The 21,475-nt window shown below is 38.3% G+C and overlaps 2 protein-coding genes across 2 annotated transcripts; both read right to left on the bottom strand.

Moving 5' to 3' along the window:
• Positions 1 to 3,938: 3,938 nt before the first annotated feature.
• Positions 3,939 to 11,286, bottom strand: LOC308392984 (putative oxidoreductase YjmC). The gene is made up of 11 exons (XM_080876402.1): positions 11,190 to 11,286; positions 8,478 to 8,626; positions 8,104 to 8,292; positions 7,282 to 7,343; positions 6,989 to 7,042; positions 6,769 to 6,867; positions 6,481 to 6,616; positions 6,087 to 6,205; positions 5,501 to 5,596; positions 5,198 to 5,308; positions 3,939 to 4,077 (listed from the first exon to the last, which is right to left on the bottom strand). Exons 1-11 carry the CDS (start codon positions 11,195 to 11,197, stop codon positions 4,012 to 4,014), a joined length of 1,089 nt encoding a protein of 362 aa, XP_080732528.1. The 5' UTR covers positions 11,198 to 11,286; the 3' UTR covers positions 3,939 to 4,011.
• Positions 11,287 to 14,440: 3,154 nt separating this feature from the next.
• LOC308392483 (interferon-induced transmembrane protein 5-like) lies at positions 14,441 to 19,162 on the bottom strand. Its single transcript, XM_080875555.1, has 2 exons — positions 18,877 to 19,162; positions 14,441 to 17,195 (listed from the first exon to the last, which is right to left on the bottom strand). Exons 1-2 carry the CDS (start codon positions 19,081 to 19,083, stop codon positions 16,974 to 16,976), a joined length of 429 nt encoding a protein of 142 aa, XP_080731681.1. The 5' UTR covers positions 19,084 to 19,162; the 3' UTR covers positions 14,441 to 16,973.
• Between the last annotated feature and the right edge of the window lie 2,313 nt (positions 19,163 to 21,475).

Raw genomic sequence — 21,475 nt, 5'->3', positions numbered from 1 at the left:
TTTTGACAAAATGTGCTGATTTTTCACATGTGATAGCAGAACTGAATTGGGCATGCACAGGATGAGTCACATCATTTGAAACTTAGCCCTGATTGGAGAAATTGGAAGTGTTACAACTGACCCACGTTACAACTATCCCCGGTCTCCCCTACCAAATATAACGTCTCAGAACACTCCAGCTCACATGTTAGTCTGCTCCAAGCATTCCCACAAAGGTCAGAGTTTTTTAGTCGTTAATACGTCATTTTTCTTAACATAATTGGTGATATAGGTTACAAGCAAGTCTGGCGCTGAACAGAAATTGTCGCGCTATGCTCCTTTTATTTATTGTGCATAAATAGTAAATTGTCCTGACACAATATTGCGTTTCGCTTCTGTTATTATGGTACATTGACAAAAACATATACTTTTATTCACAGGATAAAACAGTTGTTTTGTATCACTAATTGTCCAGTGCGATTACAGCATACAATATTATTGTCACTGCTACATTTCTGTAAAGAACCAGAAATTATTTCCACTACTAATTAATTACCGCTGAGCTCAAAGGTTATATTAATAAACGGTTAACGAATGTGTATTTATGAAGACGATTTGTGAGACTGGTAAACTTACCTTTGTTCGTACGATGGTCTTTCGTTCTACACGGTGCATTTCAAGGTCCTGCACCCATCCGTCGGTAAACTGTACCTGGGCTTGTTGCAGTGACCTGAAGTTACTAAACTTCATGAGTGTATGCACTCACTCCAAGAACCGTGTAATTATAAATATGAGCGTGGTGAAAGTTGGGCAGCACGCTAACGTCTTTTGTCCCTCTGTGTGCTCGTAAGGGTCTGACACTTTCACACCTTTGATTTTTTTCCTCGTATCTTTTCTTTGACTTTTCATCAAGTCTGTCTTTGTACGGACCAGCATTGTTCTCCTTTTGTTTTGTACATTCCTTTTTTGTGCGGCAAAGAAAAATCAAGAAGGTATTGGAACCGGAGAATGAACGTTTTGCGGTGCTGCAAATGCTTGCATTTGATGCGGTACTTGGATTGTTTTGCCACGAGTTCACGGCATGCAATGCGCGAAAATCACGTGATTGCTAAACAAGGGGGCGGGTGCATTCGGCCTCCTCGGCTGTAATTGGTCCAGCCCAAAGTCGATCATGACCAATTGGCCAATCCAACACCTTTCATTATATATACCCTTCCTAAAAAAAAAAAAAAAAAATTTAAAAAAATCCATCGGCCCATAAAAACAAAAAATCGCCAGTGGCCCACCGGGCAAATGCCCGGTATGCCCGATGGCCAGTCCAGCTATGACAACAACCGATCTGCTGGGATGACGAAGTGTTTGTGGGAGTAATCTGAGAGTTTATTACCTCTTTATTTATCTTTTTCCATTTTGCCTCATTTGACTAGTTTCCTGCATGTCACCTTGCACCACCACACACTCATCACCAAGCATGTTTTTTAGCAGGCACAAATCCACATCTTTTGGCATCATTGGCGTCAATGAGTAATAAACAGTTACTTCATGATTTGCTCGTTCAGTAAGTGACGACTCCCTCCCCCTACAAAAGAACACACCTGTTAGAATCTGCTTAATCCTAGCCAGCGGCCCTGCTCTCTCTGTGCTTTCTGGGGCCTGGTCTAATCCACACAAGGGCTCCGGGCCAAGGCCAGGGCAGATTAGACCCCCACCATCAATTTATCCATCCATGAACACACACCTCTGAGTCTGGCCCCTATAGCAAGTGTTTGAATTGGCCTCTTAATCCTTGGACTCAGTGGAGCCTTCCACCCGAGCACACAGCCACCTTCCCCCTCTGCCCAGACTTAATATTTATGCATCTTTTCCATACCCACTCACAAATCTGACACAGCCCAGCACTCACCACTCTGACCCCACCCAACCACTACCCCACTCTGCCCCCACCTCCTTTCCCACTCTGCCGCCACCTCCTTTCCCTCCCCTGGTGGGACTGAAAGCCCATTGATTTGTTGATTTCTCCCCTTTTGTCTGCAGTCGGCCGAGTGTTAACGGGACATCCAGAGTCCAGAGCGCAGTGACAGGACTTTTGGCATGGGAGATTAAGGTCCTAATCTGGGCATCTGTCAATGTCCAGTACTGCTTTTTCTTTGCCGTTTGGAGAGGGGCCTTTTCTTGAGTTATTTTCAGTGTTAATTAGCTGTTCAAGCTGAAGACCCCCTGAGAAAAAAGAAAACTCCCCGATTCAAATAGAGCATAGAGGCAGTTTACAAATAAAGCCACATGTCTGAAAGCAGTTGGGCAATAAATGAAGTTGATTGATTTCTAATGCTGGTGGTGCACTGTGTTAACAAATACATCTGTAATCCTGTGTGGGCAGTTCATTGTACTTATACCACGATGTAGTACAAACACACATCTGTGTGTATAGCTAAGGTTGTCTAAACTGTGGCAGTGTAGTTTGCAAATCAGTCCTTAGGTTATGTCCTTTATAAGTGATGGAAGAATTGTGTAACAAGGAAATTACCACCAAATTATGTGATATTACATTAAAATTATCTAATGTATGGTAAAAAACCCCAAAACAAAAGAAAAACATTAGAAAACTATATGCCACCTACACCTATATGCCTGCTCATAGGGGGTCATCTGATTGTTGGGGTTTTGTCTGTTTTTTCTGTATCATTGTTGGGTCTTTACCTCACATTATAAAGCACCTTGAGACATCTGTTGTTGTGATGTGCAGTTTAAATAAATTTCCGATTTACATAAATATAACTGCATTGAATTGAACTGACTATATCAGGGGTCTGAACCCAGGCCTCGAGGGCCGGTGTCCCTGCAGGTTTTAGATGTGTCCTTGATCCATCACAGCTGATTTAAATGGATAAATTAACTTCTCAACATGTCTTGAAGTTCCCCAGAGGCCTGGTAATGAACTAATCATGTGATTCAGGTGTGCTGACCCAATGTGAGATCTAAAACCTGCAGGGACACCGGCCCTCGTGGACTAGGATTGGGGACCCCTGGACTATATCATACAACTGTCAGGTTATAGCATTAGCAAATAGTGACCCAGGACTTAATGAGTCTATGTCTCCATCTAGTGTTGTGATATCAGATTTTCAAGTCAGTAGAGTTGAATTTGATTCGAAAGTTGAGAGATTATTTTACACAACTCATTCTTTGTGTTAGTGTTTAAGGTTTTTACATGAGCAAAAAACTGGAGGAGAATGTAAACCCAAAGCGTTTGACAGTTTCACAAGCTCAAACTGAAAGAAGGACATGGCTGAATTTTGCATGGTTTTAGAATGTAGTAGAGTTTAACTGCAACAAAAAATATTGATGACATTTAGTAAAAATGAAATTTTAGGCTTTTGGAAGATCAGATATATTTCTGTGCTAGTTCTCGTGCATTTCATGCATTTATAAACTAAAGTTATCGAGAATTATTTGAACTACTTGTTTAGGCTATGAACCCTGACAGATGAGATTGAGTGAGAGAAGCTTACATCCTCATCTATTGGTAGATCAAGAGGTCACTAAAGTATGTCTATTAAAAACAGGATTGCATTAATGCATAAAAAAACACACATTACATTCCAAATAGTATGGCATTTATTGATCTGGGAATAAAAGAATTATGTTTTTAAGATGATCTCACAGTAAAAATACAATTTTCACATCAGTAGCAAAGAAGCAGAAAATTCTTATTTTCAATTAGAAGTGAGTATAATACTTTTGTGATTGCTGTGCAGCAACAGTACTGTCTTTCATCAGCAACAAGGAATGATATATTTAATTGTAGATGATAAAGCACTGTGTCTTTACGTATGATGAAACTTCAAAAGCATCTGCAACAACATCATTTTTTTTTTTTTAGTAAAGTAAAAAAAAAAAATAACAGTACATGTCACATGTATAATCATGAATAAAATATTACTGTTAAAATGTATAAGGTGTATTAACAGAATTGCACTTCAAGTTGAGCATTAGTGGCTGATTTCCACAGCTGAGAATCCTGTTTGGATAAACTTAACCCGAGACGATCTTGTCACATGGCAACAGTGGGTTGACACCGATTTTCTTGGCGCATTCATTCTGCAGGAAAAATACAAAATGCTAATGAAGTTAGCATCATGCTTAAAGAGGTTTTAAATAAAGTCAGATTGTATTTAGGTAAAAATACTCTCATTTACTTTCTAGTTAAAAACATAAACTTGTGTTAATGCCAAGCTAAAACAGGACCTCTAAATCTTCCTGTAGTCTGTGTAGGTTCTCAGTCATCCAGGTTATGGTAGTCTTCAAGCATGTGAGTTGAACTGGATTTGAAAATATTTCACCTTTCATCTGAAAGGCTTCTTGAGTTCTAACAGCTGATGGGGAGTTCCCAGTATTTAACCTCTACGTTGGTTAGAAATGTTCTCATTTTGGACATGGAAGATAGACTGGTTGAGAGGAGTAAAAGAGGCTAGATTTCTATATCTACCTTGAATCAATGAATACAGTAGCCTATGACAATAGCTATCAGTTACCTGCAACACAGGCTTGAAATCCCTTCCCAGGCATTTCATCCCTCACTCACACTTTGGCTGTGTGACCTTGATGGCCCAGGGAGGGGCAGTTTCTCACAAATAAGTCACAGCTTTACTCATATGTGATGCCAGGTCATCAACTAATTTGAAGGTTGGCGGTGGATCCTTGGCTGCTCCGTTCAGCATACCTAAAATACCTTGGGCAACATACTGAACGCCATGTTACTCTCTGATGCATTCATCTGAATACGAATGTTAGATAGAAAGCACTTGGGTGTGGGAAAAAGTGCTTGTATAAATGAGTCTGAATGAGGGAATAAGGCATGTTGTATAAATTGCTTTGACTGGGTAGAAAAATGCTATATAAGAACCAGTCCATTTACCAATACCATTTAACATAGCTCATGCAACACTAGAGGTTAAATATCTGGGACTCTATCAGCTTTTCTCTAGAGCAAAATGTGTGAGTGTAACTGAAAACAGAGCAGGAGCTATTTAATTAACACTTTTTTTTTTCCTGGCTCCACCAAAGAAGCACTCTCACTCAAATCAAATGGAGTATTTCCAGTAAAAGCAACAGGTCTGAAGAAAAGCATTTCATGTTGGGAGCTCTATGTGAAAAAGGACAACCTTTAGCCACTGCAGTTTAGACTAGCATGAGAACATCCCCACTTCTTAGCTTTTACCATGTATTTGACGACGTTGATGTGGTAAGGGATCCCACCCATATCCTCACATTTCTTCATGTTCATCCTCTCTGGATCTCCGGCAGCCAAAACAGGAGTGTCTAGGTCAGCCTGAAGCAGATAAGCCACAAAAAAGGAACAAAGAAAAAAAAGAAAGTATAGAGCAAGAAATTCACTTTTAATCTGCAAATGTTTGTCCCTACTTGATTTCATAAAACAAAGAAACTGTAACTACTGGATATCAACTGCATTTTTGATTAATCTTTTTTAGCATTTAATATTCCATCACTGGGATCAACTCACAGGATTCAGGTTTCTATGGATGGACAGCAGATCTGACATCCTGTCACTGAACCCGGGAGCAAAGTTCTCTGGATTGATTGCCACAAAACACTGACCCTGAAAATACGAAACAGGTGACACTGTGAGCTCATCAAACATGAACATCAAACAGAGCCTTGACGTCAGATGACCTATATCAGAGTCACTAGCTGGGCCTCTGTTTTAGATAACAGCAGTCAAACACTTCAGACTTGTGTCATGCTGATTTCTCTTCTGCTGGTACATGATGGCTGATTACTTTATGAACTTTGCCCCAGATCTAATAATCAGCACCACATTATCTGCAGTGTATTATCTATTCTAGCTACTCAAAAACTGTATTTTATCATTGCTGTGGGAGCAAGGGGGGGGTGTTTGAATTATTCTTAATAAAAAGGTGATACAACAGTTTCAACTTGTTTCTCAGTCTGTTTCATTTCACAGATAAAACAACAACATGACTTTTAGAACACTTTGTTATCAGTTTTGTCACAAGTTACATCAGGGACATGTTAAAATAGAACCAGTGTGTCCTTTGTATTTCACAACTAGGCAAAACAAGATGTACCAGGTTTGCAACACGGTCTGTTACTTTCCAAGTGCGGATGTATTTGCTGTACTGGGCACCAGCCAAGATGCCACAGAACACCTCCACCATCATTCCCAGACCATAGCCTTTGTACCCTCCTGAAGATAAAAACACAGAAAAACATATGCATGGAATAAATGTATTATACTGATCCTAGCCATCAATGGCATGTAATTCCACCAGTTCTGATAACTGGTTTCCAATTAATCTCCTATATGAGTTTCTCAGATCTGTGTATCTTGGTATAGATGAAGCACAAATCAGCCAGTTAGGATTGTGGTTCAATTATATAGACTTAAAAAAGCAAGCAAACAAACACATATTTCACACATGAAGAATGAAAACATTCTTGACAAGATCTGTTGCTTCTGACCTGTGGCTTCACTGCCACCAACAGGCACCAGTCCTCCTCCAGTCAGCACTCTCTTGGGGTCTGTTGTAATTTTTCCCAGAGGGTCACAGCCCCAGCCCTCAGGAATGGGGTCTCCACGCCGCTCATGAAGCTCCACCTATGCACATTTATATACAGTACAAGAGAAGAATGTTTCCACATTAAAAATGTTGTTGTTTCAGTGGTCAATCACTGCTCGCTTGCATTTAATTTGTTAGCAGCTTACATGTGCAATAAACAAATATGCAGCAGTAGAGATGTTGATCTTACCTTTCCAATGGCTACTGCTGAAGTGGCCATGTCTAAAACAAAGCTGTCTCCATCTTTAGCAGGAGCTGCAACACTGATGGGGTTGGTGCCCAAAGTACACTGCAGAGTTCACAGAGTTTGAATAATGAAGATTTTATGATCAAATTCATAAATATCTTAATTAAAATGTCGTATATTGCATTAACTATGGATTCTTTTCTAAAATAGTTAATACATATACCTCTTTAGCACGTGTGGGAACCACCAGTGGTGATGTGTTGGTAAATGACATCCCCTGTGGAGTTTAGATTTTTTCTTAGAAAGTTAAACAAAAAGCAAAAGCAACTGATCATGCTATGATCTAAAGAAGCAGCTGAGAAACAAAGTCATTGACATCTATCATCCTGGAAGGAAATACAAAGCTATACTAAAACATACTAAATCTGGGCCTATAATTGAAAAATGTATTCTTTCTGGGGGAAAAAATCAACTGAAAAGGGGGAAAAAAGATCAACAGACAAACATTTCACTCACAATCATGTTTTCTTTCAGCGCCTGCATTGCATAGTATCCAGCAATGCCATAATGGTTGGAGTCTAAAAAGAAAAAGGTCACATATAAATTTAATAGCTGAACAGCAGTGGTAATGCACTGTCATTGTTTTAGTCGTCATTTTGAGAACTATCTCTCCACTATAAATAAGTGTTGAAATATAATAATTATATTTAAAAACTCAAGATTTTATTGATGAGATCAGAGCACTTGTTCCCCTTAAATGAAAGTTTCTTAAACCTCTAAGAGCTAAATCATCATGGGCCCCAATCCTAATCAAACCCTGTGCAATCTAATTATGTAGGTTTCTTTGTTGTTTTTAATTGTTATCTTAAGTTTTGGCAGTCAGGCAACAAGGAAAGCAATAATTCTAATTTACACTCTTAAAAACTACTTAAAGATTTATTTCTCCAAAATAGAAGTTAAGGGTAGGGTTATTATTACCAATAGTGACTTATGACTTCAGAGGGTTAATAAAGTCTAACTGAGTCTTATATACCTCACTGAGTGTTAAACAAACCAAACAGTCAACTAGTTGCTGAACAGGAATCATGCACTTATAAAGGCAAGATTTTGTATAATCAAATACTTTAGTAAATATCTATGTAAAATGAACAGGTTTTTAAACAGGGCAACAAATGACAGACATATATTGCTTGTTTAGTATAAGACCAGTTATGTCTAACATAGTGCACTATATTTTGGTTCTTACTGGAAGTAAAATGCAAACAGTTCAATAATAAATGATCTGGAAACCTGTTTAACTGTGTCGCCACTATAACATTTCCTTGAAATGGGACTCACTGTGTGCCACCACCCAGCCAATGCCAACGTCGTTGGCCTTTTTTATGGCCAGATTCATACAAAAGTTTCCCACCACCGGGCCTAAGAGATTCTTCCCATCCACCAGTGCTGTCGCTTCACTCTCCTTTTCTACCACTGGCTCACCATCCTTGGCACAGATGCCAGTTTGAATGTCCTTCACATACATGTCTGTTAAAAATATAGTGAGTACACATAAACGACACACAGACTTAAATTTAAAATTACTGCTGATGTCTCCAGCATCAGTGAGGAAAGATGCTTAGTTTTTGTGCAAATAAGACACAATGATATGTACAGTGAGGATCAAACAATGAAGCAACAATGATGAAAACACAGTTTTGAAGGAGGCTGACCCATCCTGTTGAGTCCATGGCTGTAGTGGCCCCTGTGGTCTCCTTCCACCAACACTTCAGCTAGACTGCGAGCATGATGCTGCTTGGTACCCACTGCTGTCATGCACCTCTCAATGAAGCCTTTGACCTCCACCTCGCTGATCAAACATCTGCATGGGGAACGTGATATTTAATAAGAAACATTTGAAAAAGTAGAGTAAAGATGATGATGTGATCATACTGCTTGTTTAGATATTGCATGTACTAAAAACACATTACACATATTACTTTTTTATCAGTCATATCAAATTCAACGGTCGACAGTCCAGTTATTTACTCTAACATGAACTGCTGATTTTCCTTAAATTGCAGTTTATCTTACCTAAAAATTTGAATTATATCATATAATTATATGAAATGTATTGCTTTTATTTTGTAAGGTTAAATAACCATCACCATCTTGGCTTCTTGACCTGAGTATATTTGGATGAAAGGGGTGGCTAGCTAATTTTATTAGAATGGTGCAGTGGTACTTCATTTATATAAGTGTATTAAATGCTGTGTCACTTTTGTGCAGTGAAAGACAGACATTTAGAAAGCCACAAAAAGTTCACACACCACACTCTGCAAATCTTATCAATACTTAACCATAAAAACATTTATTTATTATTTATTTTCACAAGGCTTGGGTGTATCATATTTTCTTTACCTGGTTTGTCCATGCACTACATCCAGTGGCTCATCACCACACTGGAGCATCTGAAAGTGGTTGGGCTTGCCCTGCTGCCTGTGTAATTACAACTAAATGCCAAATAGGACAAAATAAAACACACCTAACATCTATTATTGTATGTATTTTTTACTACAGGTTCATTCATTTTCATTTTATTAGCACCAGAAGTTGTTTATTTGGAAAGCATAGCTAGCATACCTTCTTTGTTCTTTCACTTTTGACACGTGGATATGAATGTGTAACACACATGACTAGGCTGTCAGCCTGTCTAGTTGTATTACAATTGTCTCCTTGATGAGCTTAATTAAATGTTTCTGTGTAACACATCTGCATCTGTGTGAGCTGAGCTGATTACATCATACATATTTTGTGTTCACCTTTGAGCCCTGCGTAAATAATTGTTTTGGCTCACTGCATCTAATTAAAAATCAGTGCACATGACCATGGCAGTCAGTTAAACTACCACAGGAGTTTTCTGCCTGATGGTCTAGCTCTCATTCAAAGACTGGAATCAAGAACAGGACATAAATAAAGTAAACTGCAAAGCTCCCCCATACTCTACACAACAGTTCCACCATGGGGATTTGTTTCCTGCCCTGTGCTAATTCAAATTTCCATTTTTGAAGTGATTGCAAAACCTGTAACCACACTGATGATATACTTGTGGTAGGACTGCCTTCAAGAGAACACCTGAGGAGTATATTGTGAACTTCAACATGGCCTGGCTTTCTTACATTAACTGGCTTGACAAAACCTAAAAGCCCAGTCAGTCATGATGTGTATCATGATTAGTGGTTATCAGTTGGTTATCAAACCTTTCTTTCCTTCCTGTAATAAAACAAGTTTGAACAACTAATGATACGTTCTGAGTGTTTAATGGTGAAAATGTAATGCTTTTCATCCTGTCGTCATTCTCATCCTCCTTTTTGCTTCTTTCAGAATCAATAAAAATAGACATAGAAATAATTTACCCTGAGACTATTTGTGATAAAAAACAAAACAAAAAAACATTTCCTTTTCTTTTGTAAAATTAATTTCCAGCAAGATATTTTCACATTCCAAGAATTACCCAAAAGAAAAAAAACAATAAAAGTAAGACAAGTTAATGAAAGTTTAACATAATTGTGTATAATGTCATTATTGTTATTTAATGCATTATTATTACTTTGATGTAAGGAGCAATTTACCATTCTTTATTTTTGGCCAGATTTTGGGCATTGCACTCAAAACTAGAGGTGCATGGACAATTCAAATATTGATAGTATTGATACCAATGCTGGTATTGGTATTGCTTAGGTTCTAGCACAATAGTATCAATACTGCGTTTCCAGGTTGCCAGCCAGTTAAATAATTATGATATTATCATTATTATCATTATTATCATTAGTAGTAGTAGTAGTATTGGAAATGAAAAATGCCTTTCAGCTTTTCAGTTTCAAAAAACATGAAATGTTGAAAGGTGTGTTTTGTTGTATTAACTAATTATTGTGGAAAGTAAAACTCACAGTAATTTAGGGGTCATTAAAATGTGTCCAGAATTCGCACATTATTTATGATTCATCAAATGAAGTCGTAGCACACTGCTCTTCCCTACATTAGCTTTATAGGTTAAAAGTATTGGTATTACCAGTAATGGACAAATGCTAATGATTTGGTGGCTCGACACCAAAAAATGTAGGATGGCACAGCACCGCTGTAAGCTGACGTTTACGGTTTTTTCTCTAAAATCTAGCAATTACGAAATGTAGTGAGATGGTAGAATATTAATAAAGATGGAGACGATAGAAATACTAAAACACGGTAGAGGTAAACGTCTTTACACATAATAAATAATAAGCTACTGCATCACAAAAGCACTTTTTGTCGCAAGTTATGCGATTATGTTAATCACAATGAAAAAACTCTTGGATGAGTTGCTAACTCGTCTTGGCGCACAGGTTTTTAATTCATTGACTGAATCTACAGGTGTCCTTTGACCACACTTCTAACCACGCTCCTACCTGTTCATGCTGACTTTGCTGTCCTTTCACTATGATGGTCTGTCGATCCTGGATCAGATGTGTTGGGGGTAAATCCGATGACCTGGCAACTTTCCTCTTCAAGTGCCTCAATGTTAGGAAACGCCCCGTGTGTCAAAACTATCTGTCAGGTGTCTCTGCCCGGGGAGAAGCTTTGTGATTTGGCAAGGTCGTGAACCTGCTGCTTTCGGTATTTCCATTATATCGTGTCAATTTAACCCAGAAAGCACATTCTGATCACAAGTACAAGTCAATGAGTTTGGCAAATAAGTGTCATTGGCAATAAAATGTATTTTTCAAGAGAGATCTGGCCAAAGAGGGCAGCAGAGTGGAATCACTTTTTGGCACACCTGGCGCTTTCCGTTTTCCTGCTGTTTTAATCGCGCTCTACTTTCTGATTTCTGTCTCAAAGACCACCTCGTAAACGTCGCACCTTGCGTCCCTAATACAGAGCTTATACAGACATGTAGGTATACACATAATTTTTCTGCTTAAAAACACAATTGCTGGTAATACACAGGTTAAGAATGGACAAGAAAAGCCCTTAAGAGCTGCATCATTATACCTCAGCAACTCCTTTTACATTTGCGGGAAGACTGAGAAATTTCTCTCTGATGCATTTTTCATAATCTTAATCGAGAGCGGAGGATCACAACTTTGACTACACTGCACCCACCCGGTACCGCTGAAAACTGCTGTCCTGCACCAGCAACTCCCCAATCACGGTCTTAAAGAAAAATGTAATCTTTATACAACTTATTTAAATAATAAAACAACATATATTGCTATTTAACAGGAAATATTGCGGGTCAGTTCGTTATTTTTCGCAATGCTTTCATACACAGGGTGCTTTTCAAGAGCAAAAGTGCAAAAAAAAAAAAAATCATTACCTTTTAAATAAATGCATCTTAATGCTGATGGTACATGCAGGAAAAAAAGCATGGAATGAAAATGTTTACTTAAAACCCGTGAATAAAGCTTTATTTATAGTCATGTCCTTTTTATTCAGCCACAGTTTCTTAGAAAAATGTGATCCGCTTTAGGCCAAGGTGTGATCAGGTCCAGGAAGAGCCCTTATTGAGTGCCAGATATTGCAAAATATTGTCTTTACTTCGCAAGAACAGATGATGTCGGAATCACTTTGACTAATAAGCAAGTTTTGAGAGGTTTCCCCCAACAACAGCAACAACAAACAACAACAACAACAAATGGAGCCCCAAACTATGACAGAGCCTCCACCCTGTCTTACAGATGGCTGTAGACACTCACTGCTGTACCTCTCCCCTGACTTCCTCCAAACATATCAAGGTCTAGACTGAGAATGAGTGAACCAGCTGAAGTTGAAACAGAATTACAAAACAGAGACATAATCTTGAATACTTCTTTGAGCTAATGAGACTTTTTTGATAGATGTATGAAAGCTGCTTGGAAACATTTCATATGGATAATAGATTATATCTCTTCATAGTTAATGAATAAACCTTTAGTCTTTTTCCTCTCACAGTGATGTGATGTAAACCAAGGTTTTTCTTATATTTTAAATTTTTATTTTGAAAAGGCCAAGGAATGTCTTGCATCAGTGAATTAGATGCCAGTCTCTTTCTTTGAAAGCTTTCTGTCCACAAGGGGTCAGGCAATCACTGAATGCTGGGATGCAGAAACATAGAATATGCTGCAGCAAACAACTTTAAATCTATATACATACATACATACAACTTTATATACATACATATATATATATATATATATATATATATATATATATATATATAGAGAGAGAGAGAGAGAGAGAGAGAGAGAGAGAGAGAGAGAGAGAGATGGATGGATATTTACAAAGAAAATAAGCAAAGAAAACATGATGTATCTTAGACCATAGTGATCCTGTACAAGTAACTTACCAAAAGTTGCTATAATTTTTGCTTGTTTTTAGCACATTAACCTAACATGAATTATATTTGAGCCAACCCACAAGAGAAATTAGCTTTTCACATTACGCTTCTGTTTCTGCTGGATCAACTCACCAAAAGGAGCTGTTCCTAGGCATAAACCGCTCTTGCAAACCTACATTCTGGCCCTATGTGTAAATGTTCGTAGTGCTACACTTCAGTTAGGTCATTCTGGTGCTAATAAGGAGACAATGAGATATTTAACCCTCCTGTAGCGCTGCAGTTTAATGTAAACACTGTTCAAAACAACATGACCATTGTCCTGCTTCAATACAACAACAGCCCAGCTATCTAGGCTATCCATAAAAGGGAAAACATGTAGCTGTGGTGTGGCAAGAAAGCTTATCGAGTGTTACGAAACAAAATTTAGTCTTTACTTGCTCTTAAAACCTGGACCGTGCTACAAGAAGAAATGATCTGGGAATCAGTTTGACTTCTGTGTAAATGATGAATTGTAATGACCAGTACTGGACTTTTGAGGATTGTACCGTAGCAACCGTACTATATTGTAGGAAAATTTTGAGTCATTGTACTCCAGCGATGGATTCCATAAACCACTCCTGATTGCTGTGACGTTGATACATGTCCTACAGACAATGCTGACATCATTGAAACTATGTGACCCTTTATGAATGACTTGAAGCACATTTTTCTCCACAGTGTCATGTGTAGAAATCATATTCATAATCATATACATCTTGGAGCACATTGTAGAACACCAATTTTGGTTAGACTCAAATAAGTGATAAGCCAGAGTGAGACTAAATACAACACAAAAGCACAGCATCTTCACAATTTCTACACCTGGTTAGTACCCTTGTAGCCCAGATGTTGAACCAGAAAATGTTTGCTTCAGGTGGCAATGTAATAATGTATCTTTATGTATGAAAAAGAATAATAATTTTAAGACTATGTGTCAGTTTTTCTCCGTGACAGAAAAAGCTGCTGTTGCAAAGAAATATGTCTGTGTCCTAAATAAAAATATAAATGTGTAAAATTACAGCAAAAAGTTGATAGCAGATATCAACTCTCAACTATTTGATAGTTCATTGGCCAAGACTGTCCAGTAATGATACGGTTTTTATTAATTCATAGAAAATGTCTTGAAAAAGTGTTTAGTTGTTTATCTTGTTGTAATTTGAGTAAAAGTACTTTTGTTACAGTGCCATAAACCGGTAGCTTTATGGTTTGGTTTTGACATAAAACACTAACAAACCAATATTGGAAAACTAATGATTGAGTTTAGGTTAGTGTAAATGTTAGAGATTCAAGATTCAAGAAGTTTATTGTCATATACACCACAAAATACATTGGTTACACTGAGCAATGAAATTCGTACTGTGTGAGTTACCTTCACACAACTATAAAAAAAAAACAACTGAAGTTCATTGCTAAGAAGTTTTTCCGTCTCCTGACTGACTTGATAGCACGAGTTTAAGCAGTCCTCCTGCACGTCTTTACTCCCACAGGCCTCAGCTGCGACTCGAGAAAGAGTATGGAGAAGTTAGCACCACCTCCCTATGCAGTGCCGCCTCCTATCCTGTAATTCTCCATGGGTCAGACATCTGTAAGCATTTCTCTCAGACCACAAGAGGAAAATAGAAAGTTGGAAGCTACAGGCTGTGATTTGGGTGTGTATAAATAAAGTTGCTAGCAAAGGAAAAGCTGCTAATGTGATGGGAGTCCAGAAGGTGGGAGGTTAGTAGGAGCAGGACACCCAAATCATCAAAGAGTGGAAATGAGTTGCAGGAGGGCAAACAGAGCCTCTGAAGAATTATATGAAAGGTTAGTTTCTGATTTGCTCATGAGGTATTCGTGGGTGTATATTTTACATATGTAAGTACAAGTTTGATTCATTGCATGTGTGGCTAAAAAAAAAACATACATGGAGCGTACATTTCTAAATGATTTCTCTTTTTATGGGTTGCACATGGTAACCAGGGCTTAGCTGAACATGAAAACACTTGGAAGGGTAAGTCATTTTGGGACAGCTGTTGCAAACGCATGTCATTATAGTCAGGGCTTGATCAGGGCTGCTGAGGGGTGTGTTTAATGTGCTTATACACCACAATCATTTAATCATTAGTTGTTATTAATCTCTGGTTCTCTGCCACAGTGTGTCTTTTATCCTGTCTCCTTCCCCTAACCCCCAGCTGGTCAGTGCAGATGGCTGCCCCTCCCTGAGCCAGCGTCTGCTGGAGGTTTCTTCCTATTAAAAGGTATTTTTCTTTCCCACTGTCGTCAAGTGCTTGGTCATAGGTCATTTGATTCTTGGGGCGTTATCTTTGTTTTTCTATGGTCTTTACCTAATAATATAAGGCATCCTAAGGTGACCAATGTTGTGATTTGATGCTATGTAAATAAAATGTAATTGAACCATATGGTATACTGCTCTATCTGTATCTACAATCTTCACTCCTTAAAATATAAGCAACGCTAGAACAAATTAAAGAATGTTGTCAGATATATTACCAATTATTAGAACAAGTAATAATTTGTTTAAAACTGGTGTTTTAAGGCTGTTCTAATGAGTCCATCTGCAGTAGACGAGTAAACTAACAAAAACATGTTGACTCTGAAGTCTCAGAGTGCTAAACAGGGAGCAACACCCATTCAGTCTGTAATAATGCCTGAGCAAAGAGCAGATTGAGTGGAAATGAGCCATGTTGCCCCTTCACTGCAGGCCTCCACATTGGTGCTGACTCCTCTGTAGTGGTCGGCACTGCCTCAAAACTGCAGGGCACATTTGTGCAGCTTCCAGAAATAGGATGTGCTGTATATAATTGGCAAAACAGCAGGCTCACAGCTGCTATGAAAACAACCATGCTTTTCCCGTTGCCTTAGAACCACCCTACAGGCTTACATATGAGGCCCAAAATGATACCTTTAAAGTTGGGTGTAGGTGCAAAACCGCAATATAATGGAGCGCCTCTTTGCCTCTATGTTCCTGAAAGACCTGAAAAGCATTTGTAGATCTTTGATGAATTGAGCAAAAGTTTTTTTAAACAAAAGAATAAAAGTTTTGTGCTAAAAGTGTTAACAGTAACTGGTTTATTTAACTCATTTATAAGACAGCAAGAGAAATTCAAAATACTTATAAAATCACAGGAATAGTGATAAAAAATAAATGTGTGTCGTGACTAATAACATTTAAAGCCTGCTGAGAGATAAAATATATTTGACTGTCAATGCAAGATGAATGTTGATTGTCCTTTTGTGAAGTGGTTTCTCATCCTCGTGGTATTCAGACATCAGCTCCACAGCCCCCTGTTCTCTCTGCTATTCCTCTCTCTCCCTCTCTCTCTCTTTCTCTAACCTGACAAAAGATCATTCAAATTCACTCATAAATACAATAAATAACAAAAACGATGCAGAGTAGCTGCTTGCTCAGTCTCTCAACTTGATTCAGCTCCCAGTCTCAATACAATACTAATACTTATTCAGTCTTTGGTCAGCTTCACATCTCTACTGACCAATACTAGTAAGGCTGACATTAAAATGGGGAAATTTTAATATTAGTGTTTCAGATCCCATGTGTGAAATTTCTGTTATGCTTTTTCTTAATGTGTTTGTTCTTAATTTTTATTTTTTTTTAAGTTTAAGTTTACTTTTCCGCATTTTTGAGACCATCTCATAATGCACTGACATGATTTCCTTTGAGTTAAAATGGTATTTTGGCGCTGATTAGGGGGTAGAGAGGCCAGCCCAAGTCCAGACTCCCATTTAGGTTAGGAGTGTAATAAATTCTCATGTCAGCCTTCATATTCTTGATTTAAATCAAATGCCTTCTTCATATATCACTCTTATCTCTTGCCTTCATCTACCAGCTGAAAAGTTTCAGGAAGTTTTGGAGTCCATCTTCTCCAAGGAAGTCGAAAGAGCCCTGAGACGAGCCCAAGTGGACGAGCAGGAGGACAAGCAGGACGATGGCCAGGAGTGGAATGAGAAGGTTCCAGCCGGCTGCCAGGATGTTGTACCATTTGGCCTTGTCCGAACACTCCTGAGCCAGCTGCAGGTTGCCCTGAGTCTTTTGGTCCCTGGCCTGCAAAGATGCAGGAAGACAAATTCATATTAAGACATCTGGTGTAGTCAGTTTTAACTGGTAATTTAAATATGAAGACTCCTCAGCATCAACGTAACTTTGTGCTGAAAGTCTGGGTAAATTCCCAGATGATTAAACATGCAACTATTTTGCTGGTAATAACTGAAATGAGTAAAGAAAATGAACAGCCTATTTATATATTGGTTGGGTCTGATTATTGGGGGGGGGGGGGGGGGGGGGGGGGTCATAACCCCCCCTGGAAATTACGCCCCTGCTCCTCAGTCTCATAAGTCTTGTGGGACATCTAGAGACATTAAAGCTTCATCTGCACTACATAAAAAAGATAATATGAATTCACTGTAAATAAAGAAGGTAAAACACAGATCATCTTTTTGTTTATAGACAGCTTGTCCCACAGATCTGGTTCAGTGCTGACCCAGGGCAGACTGAATAGCTTCTAAGTGTATCCATTTATTGTGGAAAGAACCCAGCCAGGGCCTTCCATACAACTCTCTAATTTCCCATGAGTACTTGCCCATTAGAAAGATACCAATTATGCCATTTTTAACTCCCCAGACAAGGAACCAGTGACTGTCTTTAATCTGAGTGCTGAGCCAGTGGCCCTGTGATTCTGAGCTGCACCGCGTGCATGCAGAAAAAAAATTAAATAAAGGGTATACACACCCTTTTGTGGTGAGATTTTCGGGAACTTTTATTTCCAGGTAGTCATGCGATGTTTCCAAACAAGATTTGAAAATGCAATTTTCCAGGACTTCTTAACTTTTTAAAATGTGTTAAGTTTTTTGTTTTGTTTTATGTTTCTCTGCAGCTCCATTCCTGTGGTAAAGGGCGCTCCTGCTTTCTACTGTGTGAGACATTCGACCAGAGACAATAATAAGTCTTTACATGCTTCAGAATCTTACTGTGTTTAATCAAACTCAAAGATTTTGCAACAGAACTTTTACACAGAGGAAAAGCTAGAAGTTGTTCTGCTTTTTACACATAAAAAATCTGTAAAAAAAATAAAGTAAAATGTACAATTTTTAAATGAAGAATGCTTCCATATTCATTTTATAAGAATTTTTTTTAACACCTTAAAAATCATAGGGTATGCAGGGTTTTTTCCCCTCTTTTTACAGTTTATACCCTCACTTACACATGGTTAAAAGAAAACAATTTTCTTCTTTTTGTCAAAAATGTAATTGCTGGTTCCCGCTGCTTCTTTTAGAAATGTTATTGTAGGTGCAGCCACTCATTGGTGCTTGACTTTTGCCCATTGTTTCATAAGTATCCTTGCCAACTTTGCACAACTTTTGCTTTTGCTGCCAAGTTTCATTGCAGAAGGCTGAGGCAATTATAGTAACACAATGTTCTTGTTAGCATTAAGCTGTTCAAGACTGACAAAAGTCTAGTATTACACTGCATAGAAATTCTTCCATTTTTTTTCATCAAGTGTATCCAAGTGTTTCTGCCTTTGTTGTTTTCAAAATGTTTTAATAAAGAGTTTAAATAACTGGAGACAACAATGAAGGCTACTTTATTTAAAAATAAATACATTAATAGAAAGATTTGTTTTAATTGGGACTGAGTTAACAATGTAGACCCTTCTTTGTTAGATGTCTGTAAATTGATTATAAAACATTTTCAAAAGCAAAGAAAGAAAAAGAGCACAAGGCCTCACCTTGATGGAGTAGATAAGCGCCATGAAACCCAGGCAGCAGAAGTTAACATACAAGGTGTTGCACAGCGACCAGACTAGATAGTCTCGGGGAGGATTCTTGCCAGTGTTCCCCATGTTCACTACAGTGGATCCAACAGGCTTGCGAGCAGATTTGCAGTTGGTAAGAGGGGTGCAGTCGGAAGGGAAGTTGTAGGAATGGTTGTCCATTGTTAGCGTTCAGAGAGGGGAATCCTAGCTGTAAGTGGATAGACAACTTTGTGAGCTTGTTATCCTTCCAGATGCTTGGTCCTCGTCTTGAGAGTACTCCCCCCACCCCTCTATGCGAGAGGCTTAAAAAGGCCCATAAAGAGGGAGGTGGCAGGGAGAGCATCCATGGGCAGGGTCCTTTAATGCACTGCAGGTCTGTCATTATGTGGTCAAGCCTGTGAGACTGAAATAGAGATAGAGAGAAGAAGACAGGGAAACAGTTCTCTGAGAGAAAGACCAAATATATAAACTGTAGCTGAGAAAAGTATCCAAACAATAATTTTCCTAGAGATTTGAAGGTGGTGCGTGGTGATTTGGGTGAAGGTGAAGGCCATTTGAATGATGTTGAAAAGCCTTGATATGTCTGATGAAGAGTCTGCCAGAGGTCTTGAGGCAGGCATCTGTATCTTGGTGGGAACAGAGTGGGTTAACACAACCAACAGGACACATTTCTAAAACATATAAGAACTATTAGTTCAGTTCATTTCATTTGGTTTTCATGTGAACGGTCACAGTTTCTTACATAAAATAAAGTAAATTACCCAACCTGAACATTATTTTTTAAGCTGAAGCCAAACAAATTGTAATATTTGTAACAAATTGTAACAGTTGCATACATTGAAGATCCCACAGTAGATGGCCACTGACCAATTTATGCTGGACAATAGGGTTAACCAGGGTAAGAGGATACGCTTTATAATCAAGTGCTTGTCCTTTTCATTGTTTTCTTTTTTTTTGAAAATTATTTTGATATAAACACAAGGATTATATACATTTGAAAGGGAATTAAACAGACTCAACAGACTATGTTTTAAAAGACCAATGAGCCAAGTAGTGAGATCTAGCTTCCACCAACTGCGCCTTATCTCTAAGGCTAGGCATTATGTTCCGCATGAGGACCTGGAGAAGCTTATTCACGCTTTTGTGACCTCCAGGTTGGATTATTGTAACTCCTTGTACTACGGTCTTCCCTCTTCTCTTCTTCTTAGACTGCAAACAGTCCAAAATGCAGCAGCCCGCCACTTGACTGGTACAAGGAAATTTTGCCCTATTACTCCTGTTTTAGCTAGCTTGCATTGGCTGCCCATAAAGTACCGTATTCAATTTAAAATATTACTCCTTACATTCAAAACTATTAGTAAATTAGCGCCGAGTTATCTTAGTGAACTTCTCAAACCACATACTCCTGCTAGAACACTTAGATCTGCCACTCAACTACTTCTGATGCAACCTAGATCTCGGCTGAAGTCCCCATGGTGACTGTGCGTTTGCTCTGGCTCGACATCCGCGCATCTGATTTATTGTTATGATAATAATAAACGTTTCTTTGCGTTAATAATACAATAGGAAATCAAACATCACTTTGCACTGTCTATTCCCACAGTATCATCAAAGATGCACATAATAATTATTAGTGGATCAGGGTTCAGCTACACATGAAGAATTTCAGACATTGAATCAAAGATGTCGGCCCAATATTTTTTAACCTCGGGACAAAAAACAAAACTGTGGCTTATGTATCTTCAGCTACGGAGCATTTCTCACATATAGGAGAGACCTCAGGGTATATTTTATTTAACCTTTCTCTAGTAAAGTGTAGATGAAGCTTTAAACTGAATCAAGAAGTGTTTTGCATTATAGGAGCATTTATGGATATTCTGCAAACCTTTTTCCCATTGAGTGTCTGTGATTATGATACCTAATTCTTCTTCCCATTTAGATTTGATAAAGGATGAGCTTGCAGGGTTTACTAACATTAAATTCTGAAAGGTGCAAGAGATAAATTTCTCACTACAAGGTGAAAGTTGGAGACACTTATCAAGACCGGAAATGTTGAGACTCTCAAAGACCTGTATATTTCCTGACAGAGTCTGGCAGGTATCTAAAAAAGTCTCTTCCTGATAGCTTGTATATCTCTTGTAACTGATTGAAAGAGGCAAAGACACTGTCCCAATATAGATGACTGACTGAGAAAAGTCCTACCTGTTTTAATGCATTGTCTAGAATAGATGGTTTAAAAGATGGATTGCCTACAATGGGTGTAATAGGGGATAGAGACTTCAAATTAAAACATAGTTTAATCTGCTTAAAAATACATAGGGTGCTATGTATTACCACATTGCCATCATACATAGACTTATCAATGGGCAGTATAGCTATATAGTAAAGCTGACAAGCTTCCTGCTCCAGTTGCGACCATGTGAGGGGATTGCCGTTGTCTGCTAACCAGTATGTCATAAATTTTATATGCAAAGCCCAGTAATAGAACAAGAAATTCAGAAGCGCTAACCCTCCCTCCGTTTTAGACTTGCAAAGCTGTTTCCTAGCAATTCTATGTGTTTTATTGCCCCAT

Source organism: Rhamphochromis sp. 'chilingali', assembly GCF_963969265.1.
Source record: "Rhamphochromis sp. 'chilingali' genome assembly, chromosome: 2".
NCBI lineage: Eukaryota > Metazoa > Chordata > Actinopteri > Cichliformes > Cichlidae > Rhamphochromis > Rhamphochromis sp. 'chilingali'.
Note: the sequence above shows the minus strand (reverse complement) of the source record. Positions and strands in the feature narration are given on the sequence as shown.